Raw genomic sequence first — 16,858 nt, 5'->3', positions numbered from 1 at the left:
TAATAACATATTGAATGAAGTCCTCTAACGGCTAGAGAAGCACATAAGTCTGCTCATAAGTGTGAGTTATTTAAAAACTCAGTGGAGTACTTTGGGTACAGAGTAGACAAAGATGGTTTACATCCAACCATGGAAAAATTGGATGCAATTAGAAATGCACCCACTCCCAGGAATGTCACTCAACTTCGTTCATTCTTGGGTCTTTTGAGCTATTATGGGAAGTTCCTACCAAATTTGGCTACAGTATTACATCCACTGAATGAATTTTTGAAAAAACAGGTCCATTGGAAGTGGTCAAAAGAATGCGATACAGCATTCAAGGAGTGTAAAAGCAAATTGGTAGAGAGCGCCATGTTAGTTCACTATGACATATCTAAGGAGATTAAGCTAGCATGTGATGCCTCTCCGTATGGAGTTGGGGCAGTGATCTCTCATGTATCACGTAGTGGGGAGGAGAGATCAATTGCTTTTGCTTCACACACTCTCAGTGCCAGTGAGAGTAATTATGCGCAAATTGAAAGGAAAGCTTTGGCATTAATTTTTGGGGTCAAGAAGTTTCACAAATACTTGTATGGTCGTAAGTTTACCATCGTTACGGACCATAAGCCCCTAACAGCAATCCTCCATCCAAAGCCCCCAGTTCCAACATTAGCTGCAGCCCAAATGCAGAGATGGGCGTTGATTTTGTCAGCATATACATATGATATTGAATACAGATGATTAGCTGATCATAGTAATGCTGATGCAATGTCTAGATTGCCTTCCCCATCACAAGTTACACCCGATAGGGAAGAAGTGTTTTATTTTTCATACATTGATGAACTGCCAGTCACAGCTGAAGAGATTGGTAGAGCAACCAAACGTGACCCAGTGATGTCAAAGGTGTATGAGTATATTGCAAATGGATGGCCAAACCAGGTAACAGACAAAGATACACATCCATTCTTCATTCGTAGGAATGAATTATCAGTCGATAAAGATTGTATCATGTGGGGTGCAAGAGTGGTTATACCAAATAAATTCAGGTCCGAAATTATGAGACGACCTCCATGACCAGCACCTGGGAATATGCTTGACCAAGAGTTTTGCACGCAATTATTTATGGTGGCCAGGGCTTGATAAAGATATAGAGTACATCGTGAGTCAGTGTACGACATGTCAATTGGTAAGCAAGCAACCACCATCAGTACCATTACAGCCATGGAAATGGCCTCCCAGGGTGTGGCAAAGGCTACATATTGATTTTGCCGAGTTAGAAGGACAACAATTGTTCATTGTGATTGATAGCCATTCGAAGTGGGTTGAGGTGTTTCCAATGTGAAAAGTAACAACAAGTAAAACATTGGACATTTTACGAAAATTATTTTCTTCATTTGGCCTCCCTGAAGAAATTGTTTTGGATAATGGACCACAATTTCGTTCAGAAGAATTTGCACAATTCACGAGCAAAATGGTGTGTAACATACCAAGGTTCCACCATACCATCCTGCTTCGAATGGTGCAGCAGAGCACACTGTACAAATTGTAAAACACGCCCTCATAAAACAAATGTTAGATCCTAATCCAAAGAAACGACAGTTGTCATTGGATCACAAAAATTGGCTAATTTTTTGATTACATATCGAAATACTCCTCATACAACTACTGGTAGAACACCAGCAGAGTTGTTTCTCAGACGACAGCCACGAACCAGATTCTCGTTGTTAAAACCATATTTGGCACAGTCCATAGAAGAGACACAATTAAGACAGAAAGAGAATCAGGATAGAGGTAGGGTAAAAGAGAGAAGTGTGAAATTAAACCAGAAGGTGAGAGTGAAGAACCATCACCATAAATGGTTAAAGTGGTTACCAGGAAGAGTGGTGAAGATATGTGGTCCTCGCACATATTTGGTAAAGATGTTTGATAATGGACAGGTTAGGTTTGTTCATATTTTACCTACAGACATGGAAGGAGTTGAAGGTGTGAATGATTCCATTATTTCTGACTCATCAGATAGTTTTGATATACCAGTGGCAAATCCTAAATCCAATATACTGGAAACAAATCCAGGAGAGAATCAATGAAAGTCTTGAGTCCAAGTCAGGAAAACAAAGAGCCTGAAGTTAGAGTGAGTTCAAATGAAAATCTAGGAAATTCCGTGGAGGAAAACGTTTCTCAGGATGAGCCTCGAATGAGTTTAGATTCGACACCATGTTTGGAAGGTTCTGTTCGAGAGCAAAGGTATCCTCTTCAAAACAGAAAACAAGTGGTAAAGTAAAATTTGTAAATTTGGAAAAAAATAAGTCTATTTCTTGTGTTATGTATAAACATGAAAGTTATGTATGATGTTTGTTATAATAACTTTTTCATTAAGGAGGGAGAAGTGTAATGTCTGTAAGTTTGTAATGTTTGTAGCTCCACAGTGGATGTGGATGTATTGTGTACTGCAACTACATAGTTAATAATAAACAGAACCAGACAGATTCCGGAGGCTTCAGAGAGAGAGTTGCCTGCCATGTAGGAAGTTGTGTGTGCTTGTGCTCTGTGAATATATCACAATTTGTAATAAAGTTTTGCACACAGTTTTACTTTCCTGCATGTCAGGATAAAATAAAACTTACAAAAGCAACTGCCGAGGTTGCCTCAATGCTGGCTGGGGCCCTGCTGCCTCATCCATGGTTTCTAAAGATACAGAGGGTGCAGCGATTTCATTGCCGTGAACTTTTGTTTCATCACACCCTTTCTATCAGTTGACTCGTTCCGAGAAGGTTAACACCTCAACTGCAGCCAACACCAAAAACTTAAAACCTGTTATATCTCTAACTGTTCCCAAAGGTCACTGACCTGAAACGTTAACGCTATTTCTCTCTCCACAGATGCTGCCTGACCCCGCTGAGTGTTTCCAGTATTTTCTGTTTTTATACCAAAAACTTCGAGACATGAACTGGTCGATGACTGGACCAGGCAGCTCACGCTGGCTTCCTGAAACATCCCACCCTGAAAGGCAGCCTTACCATTCCTTCCATGCCATGCGGAAGCAGCAGGACAATTCCATTCTGTCGCACCCACTTGGCCTGCCCCGGACTGATGAACTGATCAATGATGCACTGGGCAGTGTTGTGGAAATCACCAAACTGAGCCTCCCACAGAACCAGAGCATTTGGACTGGCCATCGCAAAGCCCAGCTCAAACCCTGCAAAAGACGAGAGGGTTAAAGCAACGCGCCAAACAATGAGAATTTGCTGGAGACATTGCTCCCTACGCTTTCATGAGCACCCTCTAGTAGGTGGCCGTTCTTAATGCGCATGCCTAGACGAAAGTGTCAGCAGGCTGTTCAACCCAGTCGAGCTTGACCCTCTTCTGACCTACCCACAGATGGGCACTTTGCATCTGGAGTCAGTGAATAGGTTTCGGAAGCGAGAACACTGGTTAATTCCCCCCCCCCCCCCCCGCCTCTTTATCTCAAGGGCACCAAGGTCAGGTATAACTACCTGCACTAACCCTAACCCAAGCACTTCCCTGACTGAGATCAGTTCACCCGAGGCCTTGGAGCTCTATCGAGCTCAGGGGGTGCACACATCGAACCTTTCCCTAGTCAGGCAGGGAGGAGCTCTACCAAATACTTATTTGAAGTCTGCTCAGTATTCCACATCCTATTTTTTGGCTTTCTAGAGTTGTATTAGAAGTACCTTATCACAAAGAATTATAGAATGACACAGTACAGAAGGCTATTCAGCCCACCATGTCTGTCAGCTCTGGAAGGGCCATCCAATTAGTCCCACTCCCCTGCCCTTTCCCATAGCACTGAAAATCTTTCCCATTCCAAGTATTTATTCAATTCCCTTTTATTCATCAATTCTGATTCCTTTGTCAAACAGCTCAATGATGTCTACATATATTCTACATGGATGCACATGAGTAATAAACGTCACAAATTGCAAGAGCTGGCAGTACTGAAGGTGATGATGGCTGGGGTCAAAGGTTAAACAAGACTGGCGGAGAGCGAACAGTGAGCAGCAATGATCTCTCTTATTTTTTGTGGGGTGCACGGCCCCTTTAAGGGCCTACATGGCCCATTCAGTTTAACTTAACACTGAAAAAGCCGATCCCGGGCTTTGCAGCTTATTGGGAACATTGGTAAGTAGCCACTCTTAGATTCCACTTAAATGCTGAGCAACAGTGAACAGGGTGGATTCATTCAGAGGCTGTGCTTTCTGAGAGCAGTTGATGTGTGGGTTGTTATTGAACCCACAATTACAGGAAACTTATGCAAACTGCCTTTTCCTCACATAATCCAAACCATTGTGTTCTTTATTCACAAAGTATCTCAATGCTACGTGAAGTTATTCTGTGCTCGTGTCGACAACACCCTCTACGTGCCCGCTCCCTGACCAACTGTTCGGCAAGCTGAGCCGTTTTATCAGACATGAAGTAGTAAAATTGTCCTACCCAGCACCCCGTACTCGGACAGTGAGCTGTTACACACAGTGTATGGAGCTTGGTTTGGCCACAGGTGATTCATGGGAATGCAGGTCTTCTTATCCATATTTTGGTCATGCAGCACATGATGTCGATGGCTGAGGGAGACACATACAATTGTTTTCCTTTAGTATCAGAAACTAGTGGCTGTTCAGTTGTAATGGGTAGTGTAAGACACAGTAAAGTGTTCCCAAGAAGCATTGGATTGAAAGAAAAAGGACTTGCATTTATATAGCGCCTTTCACGACCACTGGAAGTCCCAAAGTGTTTTACAGCCAATGAAGTACTTTTTGAAGTGTGGTCACTTGTAATGTAGGAGATGCGGCAGCCAACTTGCGCATAGAAAGCTCCCACACACAGTGATGTGATAATAATCACATAATCTGTTTTAGTGATGCTGATTGAGGCCAGGAAACCAGGAAGAACTCCTGTTCTTTAAAATGGTGCCAAGAGATTTTTTATGTCCACCTGAGAGGGCAGATAGCACCTCCGACAGTGCGGCACTCCCTCACGACTGCACTGGAGTGTCAGCCTAGGTTTTTGTGCTCAAGCCTTTGGAGTAGGACTTGAACCCACAACCTTCTGACTCAGAGGCGAGAGTACTGCCCACTGAGCCACAGCTGACACTGAGGGATTGACAGAATATCAAGACAATTTAAAAGGAGTTTTTCAGGTGTCTGCAAACTGAATAACTGCTTAACTGGCAGATAGCGACAGTTCACAAGCTCCCAAGCAGTTAAGATCTGCACATATCCTACAATATATACCCGAGCAGCCAAATTTCAATCCACCACTTCTATCATTTTACTTGCTCTCCCAATCTAAGCCCAATATTCTTGAGGTAAATTAGTACATTACAAAATTAACCGTAACTTTGTAAAAATATTTTGCAAAGAGCATATTTTGAAAATCAACCCAAAGGCCACTAAAATGAGCCGAGGAATGGTTGCACTCAAACCCAGATCAGTTTCTCAGATACTGGGACACAATGATCCCTTTAATTTTTTTTCGGGTGCGCAGCCCATTCGACTTCCTGGTCACACATGGGTTTTTCCCCCCCCCCACTGCGAAGCCGGCAGGTGGGACCTCCAGGGCGCTGGCAGCCGTGTGGCTTAATGGGAACATTGTTGGGATAGCTTTTAGCCAATGTTAAAGCAAATCCATTTCAACACTTGGAAGAACAAAGCCCAGTCTTGCATAAGATGCTTCTGATAATAATGATCACATACCTAAAGTAATCCATTGGATGCAAGCATTGTTGAAATGTCCTGAGGATATAAAAGGTGCCGTACAAATTCTATGTTTCGCAGAAGAGGGAGATGCAGAGTGAGGGACATTTAGAGACTTTCAAAAACAGACAGAAGCAGCTCATTCTGACCATTACCTGAAAGTTCCTCTCTCCACGTCCTGCCCGCTCAGGCGGATGTGAATACCTTCGTTAAGCAAGGATCCGAATGCCATGTACTCCCCCAAGGCCCAGTCCACTGTGCGATTCTTCACCATCTCCCCACGGCCTTTTAGGATACGAGTTAAACCTGCAGAGAGAATGAAATTATTCAGCACCACAATTTTAAATAGTTAGTAGAGCAACTGCAATGACCAGATAATGAAAAATTGAGAGGTTAAGTAGTACTAGATTGTTTGCACTGGTTGATAAATTGGTAACATAGAACCACAGAAAATAGGTGCAGGAGTAGGCCATTCAGCCCTTCACCGCCATTCAATGAGTTCATGGCTGAACATGCAACTTCAGTACCCCATTCCTGCTTTCTCGCCATACCCCTTGATCCCCCGAGTAGTAAGGACTACATCTAACTCCTTTTTGAATATATTTAGTGAATTGGCCTCAACAACTTTCTGTGGTAGAGAATTCCACAGGTTCACCACTCTCTGGGTGAAGAAGTTTCTCCTCATCTCGGTCCTAAATGGCTTACCCTTTATCCTTAGACTGTGACCCCTGGTTCTGGACTTCCTCAACATTGGGAACATTCTTCCTGCATCTAACCTGTCTAAACCCGTTAGAATATTAAACGTTTCTATGAGATCCCCTCTCATTCTTCTGAACTCCAGTGAATACAAGCCCAGTTGATCCAGTCTTTCTTGATATGTCAGTCCCGCCATCCCGGGAATCAGTCTGGTGAACCTTCGCTGCACTCCCTCAAGTTAGGAGACCAAAACTGTACACAATACTCCAAGTGTGGCCTCACCAAGACCCTGTACAACTGCAGTAACACCTCCCTGCCCCTGTACTCAAATCCCCTTGCTATGAAGACCAACATGCCATTTGCTTTCTTAACCGCCTGCTGTATCTGCATGCCAACCTTTAATGACAAGGGGACATACACTCATGATTATCACCAGCAAAATCATGGGGGAAAGTTAGAAGAAAATATTTTCATAAAGCTTTATTGAAACATGGAATGCTTTACCAAAAGTGGATTTTGAGACCGAGACGGCAGCGTCCTTTAAAAGGGAATTAGGAAAGTATTTAAAAAGAATATAAAAGGACGCAAGCAAATAGGAGTATAGTTGACCGTTCCAGAGCTAGCACCGGCACAAGTATGATGGGCTGAATGGCCTCGTGTACTGTAATTTCTACGACTAGTTCTTCATGGGTTAGGCAGTCACTCATTCTAGCATTACTGGCTACCTACAACTACCCTGTGCAGAGAGCAGGCTAAGAATATACCCAATGGTTGTGGAACACCAATAGCGACTGGTCCAATTTTGTTACAACCAGTAAATATTCCCATTTAAAACAAAGTCACCACCGCCCCCTCCCCCTCTTCCCCTTTCTCTTTTGCTCCAGATCCTCTGGGTGCCAGGATCCTGCCAATATGCTTTATTACGTACAGTTTGGATTTATCAGAGTCCCCTGCAGTGCTAGGGGAGAAACTACCTGGTTGAGTCCGAAGATGTAAAAAGCAATTGTTAAGGGAGCAGCACAGATATGGAAAGTGGTGCCTTGGAGGGCACGTCATGGGCGGTCTGATGGTCATTGCTACTTGTGACGTACAATCATTTTTATTCGTTCAAGGGATCTGGGCGTCGCTGGGCAAAGTCAGCATTTTTGTCCATCGCCAATTGCCCGTGGTGGTGAGCCACCATCTTGAACCGCTGCAGTCCGTGTGGTGAAGGTGCTCCCACAGCGCTGTTAGGGAGGGAGTTCCAGGATTGTGACCGAGCGACGATGAAGAAACGGCAATATATTTGCAAGTCAGGATGGCGTGTGACTTGGAGGTGATGGTGTTCCCATGCACCCGCTTCCCTTGCCTAGGTGGTAGAGGTCTTGGGTTGGGGATGATTTGGAGAAAGGTAACAAAAGATATCCAAGTTTGTGGAGGCTACCAAATTGGGAGCGGTTATAAATAATGAGGAACAAGTGGACTGGCTGCAGAGGGATCTGGATAGGTTGTAGGATTAGGCCAAAAGGTGGGAAATGTCATTCACTATAGGGAATTGCAAAGTCAAAGAAGGAAGGCAAAGAGTGGGGTACAAAATAAATGGGAACAGTCTGCAGGAAACGACACAGAAGAGGGATCTAAAGGGGTTTAATGCAAAACACCTTTAAGCCATCAGCACACCAGTTATGGCGAAAAGGGCAAACCAGACCTTAGAATCTACCACTTGAGGGATGCAGCACAAGTCCTCAAAAGTAATAGTTAACTTGTACGAAACAAGGTAAAGTGGGCAAGTCTTCTGTGAGCCTGGCCGGACAGGCAGGGATGGTAATTTCTAGTCATGTTCCTAAGGAAATTCAGACATTGGGCACTGATTTTAGCCAAATTCACCAATGATGCATCATGGGTGTCCTCGTGCTTGCTCAGTTACTTTAAGAGTTGGGGAGCTTTTTCTAAAACTGGTCACAGGTTCCCTCCACCCACTTCTTCACCTTCCCCCAGGAGTTAGCATTGTTCGTGACTGGGAGGAGCGGCACGAGGTATCACCATCTAATGGATAGGGTGAGCATTGATGGGCCAGATAGTGCTTTCTCATCGCTCTTTTCATATGTTCAAAAATATCCACGTGGGCCAAGCAATGGCTAATGCTGCTGGGTGTGAACTGCGGGGCTGTACCAGAGTTCTCATAAATGAACCAATTGACCTACCTCCATGAATAGTGAAATCTTCCACCGGCACAGAGCTGGCTATACTTCCGATGTGATTCAACGTATCCTCACTCAGACCAGTGGAGGGGCAGCTCATGCTTTTAGGCTGGCCATCGAGAGTGAAAAAACCTAGAGGCACAATGGAGAAAAAATGAATCACACATTTAAAAAATGGCAACATAGAGATGCACTTTGCTTCTCCTTTTAGACAGGACAGGTCGGTGCGCTACGCCCAGCCACTGCTGATTAATCCTCTCGTTTATCAGTTCCCTCTTTGGGAAAGGGGTCTTCTCCACTACAGCCATGCCCATAGATCACAGAGTGGTGTACAAGATATTTTAGTTACAAACACTTAATTCCTCTCGCTAATGTTCTCCCTCCCCTCCTGAAGGCACTGATCCCTCAATGGTTGCTCGTCCCCCTCTGAACACTTGCCCTCTATGCCTGCCTTGACTAGAAGTGCTGGCAGGTTATGTGACACTAGAAGGCATCACTGCTCGAACCTGACCTCACCCAATGTCCACGCACACAGCAGGACCAACCAGAACATGGACCTTCTCCGGTTTTTCTCTCCGTAACCATGGGGCAGGTGAAGGCTGAGGCCAATATCACCACTCCAGCCCAGTCTGCTGAGATTAACTAGCTAGTAACAGAGCAGGGCTTTGGAACCTGGAACTTTCCTAATTTGTCAGATTCAGCTACTCACTGGAGCTGCCAGGGTACTCGATGTTAATAAACTATCTCCATTCTGCTGCCAGTCACCCTGCTGTAGATGGAGGCACTTTGCTCCATTCCTACTCTCACTCTTATCTCGTTAAAATCTTTTATACTGTACTCTGGCTCAGTGCCAGTGAATGGTGTATACAGGGGGCTTGAGTCAGCATCAGTGAATGTTATATACAGGGACGTGAATCAGGATCAGTGAACGTTATATACAGGGATGTGAATCAGGATCAGTGAATGTTATATACAGGGGCTCCGCAGCGAAGGGCTACACTCAGTGACTCCAAAGTACTCATGACCTTTGGTTAGTAGTGGCCATTAGTCAGCCACATGCATGAAGCATGTAGGTTTACTGCAACTTCACTTAATTGTGTTGGAAATAAACCAAGAACAGAAACCAAAAGAATTCACAAAATTAATACTCATCAGCATCTTCATCTGATGAAGGGTCATCAACCTGAAACGTTAGCATTAGAGAGAGAAACCAAGTTGAGTGTTTTCAGCATTTTCTGCTATTACACCCACATCAGAAGTCGATTCACTCATTGATGCTTTGATTTCAGAATGGTGCTGCTGTCTCCCAATACACAAGTCCCATGCAGCCAGTGGCAGTACTTGAAGTAAACTCACTGGCCTGCATTCATCCCACAGAACCAGAGACCCAGTTACATTATGATACAAGAATGCAGATGCATAGGACGACCTCGCTAGCCTGCTAACTGCAGATGCAGTGCTCAAAAGCTCACAGTAGCAGCAGAAAGGGACCAGAGCACATCTGGCTTTCATTTTTGGAGTTAACCGACATAGCGCTCACTCTCCAGAACCCAAACCAGAATAAAAACACAAAAGCAAAATACTGCGGATGCTGGAACCTGAAATTAAAACAGAAAATGCTGGAAATCTCACCATATCAAGCAGCATCTGTGGAGAGAAAAACAGAGTTAATGTTTCAGGTCGATGTCCTTTCGTCAGAACTGGCAAATGTTCGAAAAGAACAGATTCTTAAGGAGCACTGAAAGGGGGAGGGGAAGAACAAAGGGAAGGTCAGTGATCTGGTGGAAGTCAGGAGAGATTTGAGAGACAAAGGGGATGATGGGCCGAATTGAAATGTTAATGTCAGGAATTAGAAAAAGGTTCATCTAGATAGCGTGTGAATGGCAGGATAATAACCAGCTGCCATTGGAGACAGAAAAAAACTCCACAAGATCGGGGGGAGCCAAAGATGGGCAGAGGTTATGGTGTGAAATTGTTGAACTCGATGTTGAGTCCAGACGGCTGTAAAGGGCCGAATCAAAAGATGAGGTGCTGTTCCTCGAGCTTGTGTTGAGCTTCATTGGAACAGTGTAGGAGGCCGAGGACGGAGAGGTCGGAGTGGGAGTGGAGTGGGGAATTAAAGTGACAGGCGACCGGAAGCTCGGGGTCACACTTACGGACTGAACCGAAGTGTTCCGCAAAGCGGTCACCCCAATGTAGAGGAGACCACATCGTGAGCAGCGAATACAGTATACTAAATTGAAAGACATACAAGTAAATTGTTGTTTCACCTGGAAGGAGTATTTGGGGCCCTGGATAGTGGGAAGGGAGGAGGTAAAAAGGCAGGTGTTGAATCTCCTGCGCTTGCACGGGAAGGTGCCGTGGGAAGGGGAGGGGGGCTGGGGGTGACTGCGGAATGGACTAGACCGCGGAGGGAGCGGTCTCTTTGGAATGCTGAGAGGGGAGAGGAGGGGAAGGTGTGATTGGTGGTGGGATCACACTTGAGGTGCCGGAGATGGTGGAGGATGATCCGTTGAATGTGGAGGTTGGTGGGGTGAAAGGTGAGGACAAGAAGAACCCTGGCGTGGTCCTGAGAGGGAGGGGAAGGGGTGAGGGCAGAGATGCGGGGAATAGAACGAATACGGTCGAGGGCCATGGCAGAGAGGAATCCTCGGTTGAGGAAAAAGGAAGACATGCCAGAGGCATTCGTGTGAAAGGTGTTGTCGTCAGAGCAGATGCAATGGAGCAGAATAAAAACACTCCCCTGTGGATTGGTTGCGCCATTAAAATTACACAAACAATTGTCACTGCACTCTACAATCTTTGGACCAGAGTTATTTTTGTATTGAATGCTCCAGTGCAAAGTACAAACACATCCCCAGCACATTTTTAGCTTTAGAATCATAGAAATTCACAGCACAAAAGGCCATTCGGCCCACTGTCTCTGTGCCAGCCCTAAGAGCTATCCAAGATGGCTATTTAAGATGGCTTCTTTTTTCCCCATGACTCATTAAGGTATTTTAAGTACAATTATAAGATACAACTTGGAAGATATTCAACCCATAAACAGCTATCCAACCAGAGTTTATTCAAATCGCAGTGGCTCTCTGCCTTCTACATTCACCAAACAAACCTCCTCCCAATTCACCAGTTAAGTTGAGCCAAGCAAGAAAGATGCACACATCCACATCATCGTCTCTGTCCATAATTGGCCAACAGAGTGGTCAGACAGATAGTTCCAATTGTAGCATCCTTTTCGCACAGCAATGCCAGTTGGAGCATATGCACTGGTTCAGATATGACGTCTTTATGTTGGATGTTTGCCACTCCTTGTATAGGCGCATTTAAGGGGAGGCTAGACAAGCATATGAGGGAGAAGGGAATAGAGGGTTATGCTAATAGATTTAGATGGGGAAAGACAGGAGGAGGCTCGAGTGGAGCATAAACACAGGCATGGACGGGTTGGGCCGAATGGCCTGTTTCTGTGCCGTATATTCGATGTAAACCTTCTGAACAGCTAGGCAACCCAGAAACCTTCTCCTCTCTGCGTTTATACCTTCACTGCCTGCCCTAAACAGCAGAGCTGTACAGACCTTGCATCACCCACTGGAACACTTACCGGGCCATGGGGAGTCGAGCCAGTGTTTAATGTGCATGATTTTCTCATCTTTGGATCGAGCATATGCCTCCTCGCAAATCTTATCGTATTTGGCCATTTCCGCCTACACAACCAAAAAGTGAAAAAGACACACTTTGAAAAGTAGCAAGTGTAACTAAAACACCAACTGTGCACACAATGGGGCCATCAACATCTTAAACAGATAGCTGTGGTGACACATGCATGCAGGCAAGGGTCCTGATGAAGTTACAGCTTCATCTAGTTTGCTCCTCCAGATGCTGACTGACCACTTCCAGTTACCTTTATCAGCCCGATCAGAATAATATTCTGTGAAAGCAATGTGCCTTTAAACACTAAACAGCCACGGGACTTGCCAACCAGGGCTCAACTCTAAATGCGTCAGATTTTCCAAGCTCTTTTAGAATTCAAAATTCTAAAGTTTAACCACAAGGAAGAGGAAGTTCAGAATAGCTGGTGTGTTCATAGTCTTTTTTTTCTGAGCCATGTACTCTATTAGGTGGATAAATAAAGGAAGCACCATTTTGGTGTGCACTGGCATTGCTTTATGAGCCCCTCAATGAGCTCAGCTCCCAACACACAGACCTCCTGCAACTAGTGATGACACCAAAATTGAAGTTCCCAGATTTGCCACGGTACTAGTGACTTTTAATTGAGTGGCTTTAAAAAAAAATGTATAATTTGTTCTCATTGTTGCTGGCATGGCAGACGTTAAAACTGAATTCAAATTCTCAAACTGCCATACTAGGATTTGAACTCTTGCTCTCGGGATTGTTAGTCCAGTAACATAACTACTACATTAGTAAGAAAAATAGGGAGGCCGCATATTTCTTAGTCAATACGAATCTAAATGGGGTAGAAGATCTTAGGGATAGCGGCGTATAAATACACAAATCACTAAAAGTAGCGACGCAGGTTAATAAGGCTGTAAAATAAGCAAAGCAAGCTGTCGGGTTTATTTCTAGAGGGATAGAATTGAAAAGTAGGGAAGTTAGGCTAAATTTGTATCGAACCTTGGTTAGACCACACTTGGAGTATTGTGTACAGATCTGGTCGCCAGGATATAGAGGCACTGGAGAGGGAGCAAAAAGGATTTACAAGGATGGTACCAGAAATACGAGGGTATATACATCAGGAAAGGATGAACAGGCTGGGTCTTTTTTCTCTTGGAAAGAGAAGGCTGAGGGGTGACCTAATAGAGGTCTTCAAAAGTATGAAACACAAAAGGATAGTATGCAGGTACAGCAAGTGATCAGGAAGGCCAACGGTATCTTGGCCTTTATTGCAAAGGGGTTGGAGTATAAAAGCAGGGAAGTCTTGCTACAGCTGTATAAGATATTGGTGAGGCCACACCTGGAATACTGCGTGCAGTTTTGGTTTCCATATTTACAAAAGGATATACTTGCTTTGGAGGCAATTCAGAGAAGGTTCACTAGGTTGATTCCGGGGATGAGGGGGTTGACTTATGAGGAAAGGTTGAGTAGGTTGGGCCTCTACTCATTGGACTTCAGAAGAATGAGAGGTGATCTAATCGAAACATATAAGATTATGAGGGGGCTTGACAAGGTGGATGCAGAGAGTATGTTTCCACTGATGGGGGAGACTAGAACTAGAGGGCATAATCTTAGAATAAGGGGCCGCCCATTTAAAACTGAGATGAGGAGAAATTTCTTCTCTGAGGTTTGTAAATCTGTGGAAGTCGCTGCCTCAGAGAGCTGTGGACCATGGAATACTGAATAAATTTAAGACAGAAATAGGCAGTTTCTTTATCGATAAGGGAATAAGGGGTTATGAGGAGCGGGCGGGGAAGTGGAGCGGAGTCCATAATCGGATCAGCCATGATCTTATTGAATGGAGGAGCAGGCTCGAATGGCCGACTCCTGCTCCTATTTCTTATGTTCTTATGTTTTAAGAGTCGACACAGGGTGTGCCCACTTGTGGGGGAAGAGCAAATTTTGAGGCCATTAATATAAGATAGTTACCCAGAAATCAAACAGGGAATTCAGGGGAAACTTCTTTACCCAGAGAGCGGTGAGAATGTGGAACTCGCTGCCACAGGGAGGGGTTGAAGCAAATAGTATCGACGCATTTAAGGGGAAGCTGGACAAGTATATGGGGGAGAAGGGAATAGAGGGTTATGCTGATAGATTTAGATGAGGAAAGACAGGATGAAGCTCGAGTGGAGCATAAACGCCGGCATGGACTGGTTGGGCCGAATGGCCTGTTTCTGTGCCGTGTATCCCGTGCAATCCTTGCACCCCTACAGAATTCAACATTCAATGCTGAAAATAAAATGAACTCCAAACCTCAAACTCTTGCTGAGTCACAACACCCTCGGACATCAGCCTCTCTGCATACTTCTTCAGCACGGCCTTCTGTTTCTTGATCTGCTTGTACATCAGTGGCTGTGTGAACATCGGCTCGTCCATCTCATTGTGTCCATTGCGTCGATAACAGACCTTTAAATATACAAACAGGCTTCCCATCAACGATCCCAGAGAATGACTCTCTCTGCCAGGCATGCTGGCTTGTCGAATGCCTGCCATCACTCCTCCCGCAATCTCCCACTGTTAATCTCTCCTTACTGACTCGCTCCCCAGTGCTACAATCACATAACCATACCAATCTAGCTCTAACTGTATTTGGCATCAATGTTCTTGCTTAGGTGAGTGCGCGTGGCCGTGCTGTAATCTGAAAGGGCCAGCGCAGACCACTCACTGGCTTTTACATATCGTGCATATGTTGGTACTTGAGGGAGAGAGAGATATCATAGCCTAGCAACAATCGAGAGAGAAAGAATTACAGATCACCCTAGCAACAGCCAGTGTTGAGGATAAAAGACCTTGAGATGTTTATAGTACTGTAGTGCCATACTATAAACATCTCACTACATACTACTGCAACCTACACGAAAGGATGCTGATGTAAGTATGTTGTAGAGAAATGTAAACTTGTGCGCACAAGAATCAGCTTGAAGGAAGATGTATTGACCAGACACTGTTATATAAGGCAAGGCCATTTCCAGTTTGATAAGGAGAACAGTGTATAAAAAAAGCTTTTGTGTTATGTTTTAGGAGAAAAAAAACGTACAAGAATTGAACACATGCCTACGTTCAAATCTGCTGACAAAACTTGCCTGTAAATTGCGTTATACTCTGCTTTTAGATTTTTTTTTTGTTGAAGTAAAAAAAAATTAAGTGATTATAACCACAAGACTAAATGCATTATTATTGAAGTGAACAACGGTAGATTGTTTAGAACAACAAAACTTTAAAGGGACTGCGCATTAAAAGAGACAGGCAGCATAGAACAAAACGCAGCTGACAGGGAACATTCGTATACGCTGGCCAGTTCTGTCAGAGTGCACAGGCAACTTTGGTTTTCTGTGGCTTTGTGGAGCATCCATGACATTTTTTTTTTTGCAAGTGACCATTCGTGCTGCAACCAGAGAACATGGGTCTGCACTGTGTGTTTACAGTGGGTCAACTGGACACATAGATCGAAGATGAATTACTTGATGTTCTGCAACGTTCCCTGCTGCTCAGAATCAGCAGCAACATGAATTGGGACAGGATTTGGTTGCATTTAATGATACCGATGAGGCCTCTGGTCTGTAATCAGGGGCAGTAGCATTGTGTTACGGAGGACTGAGTGTTTGTTAGACCATTGAGACAGAAAGTGGAGAATCCATATTTTTGAGTTGAAGGGGTTTTGAAGCTACAGAACAACTGCTCTCCATCTCAGTGATTCCTATACAACTCTGTTTTCCTTCCAGTGAAGTTTTGTTGAGTGCTCCTTGGACCTTTATTCACCACACACCAGAGATGCCATTGCCATTTATGTATCAGCAAAGTTTCAGGCCTTACTTAAAGTAAGTAACTTTGCAGGCCACACAGCCATTTATAATGAGAGGTTTAAAAAGTGTCACTACAGTTCTTCAACTGGAACTATCGCTTCGTCAATACCTCTATCTTTATCTCAATGGTGGATTGGATTGTTCAAAAAAATTCTTGTACACAAATCTTATTCTACTTGACAAGCGACGTAACAAAATCAGCTTTTGTAGATGTAAGCTACATTCTCATTTAGTACCTGTTTTCTATTACAACCTGAACATAAAATGGATACTAGTTATCCATTTCCGGTCATTTGATCAAATGTGCTAAGAGGCAAAAAAGCTGTTAACCCACCGAATGATCAGTCACCTACCAAATCGATCACAACATCCTTATGGAAAGTATTCCTCCACTCAGCAGCCACATTACACACATACATCACCGCCTCTGGGTCATCACCGTTCACGTGGAAAATAGGAGCGTTCACCACACGGGCCACGTCAGTTGGGTATGGAGACGAGCGGGCTACACGTGGATCCGTCGTGAATCCAATCTAACAAAACAATAATCCACACCATGAGACACAGAACCTAATAATGCACCATCTGGCTGCCTAAGGCATTTTTGAAAGTGTGATCATTAACTTTACTTTTGATATTTCAACTGATCATTGCTCTCCTGGTCATCTTTTCCCTGGGAAATTTTCCTTCTGAAGCATTATAGAATCGTAGAAATTTACAGCACAGAAGGAGACCATTCGGCCGATCGTGTCCATGCCGGCCCAATCCCATTTTCCAGCTCTAGGTCCGTAGCCCTATAGGTTACGGCACTTCAAGTGCA

General features: G+C 44.3%; 1 protein-coding gene across 5 annotated transcripts in view; it reads right to left on the bottom strand.

The window, feature by feature from the left end:
• The window catches only part of LOC139235118 (2-oxoglutarate dehydrogenase complex component E1), a 128,459-nt gene that overhangs the window by 25,904 nt on the left and 85,697 nt on the right, over positions 1–16,858 (bottom strand). For all 5 annotated transcript variants that reach the window (XM_070866305.1, XM_070866307.1, XM_070866303.1 and 2 more), the window contains 7 exons: positions 16,392–16,571; positions 14,489–14,641; positions 12,165–12,267; positions 8,570–8,698; positions 5,846–5,996; positions 4,432–4,559; positions 2,997–3,175 (listed from right to left, as the gene is read on the bottom strand). In XM_070866305.1, the coding sequence (XP_070722406.1) occupies positions 2,997–3,175; positions 4,432–4,559; positions 5,846–5,996; positions 8,570–8,698; positions 12,165–12,267; positions 14,489–14,641; positions 16,392–16,571 (1,023 nt within the window). The remainder of the gene's footprint in view (positions 1–2,996; positions 3,176–4,431; positions 4,560–5,845; positions 5,997–8,569; positions 8,699–12,164; positions 12,268–14,488; positions 14,642–16,391; positions 16,572–16,858) is intronic.

Source organism: Pristiophorus japonicus, chromosome 22 (genome assembly GCF_044704955.1).
Source record: "Pristiophorus japonicus isolate sPriJap1 chromosome 22, sPriJap1.hap1, whole genome shotgun sequence".
Classification (NCBI taxonomy): domain Eukaryota; kingdom Metazoa; phylum Chordata; class Chondrichthyes; family Pristiophoridae; genus Pristiophorus; species Pristiophorus japonicus.
Note: the sequence above shows the minus strand (reverse complement) of the source record. Positions and strands in the feature narration are given on the sequence as shown.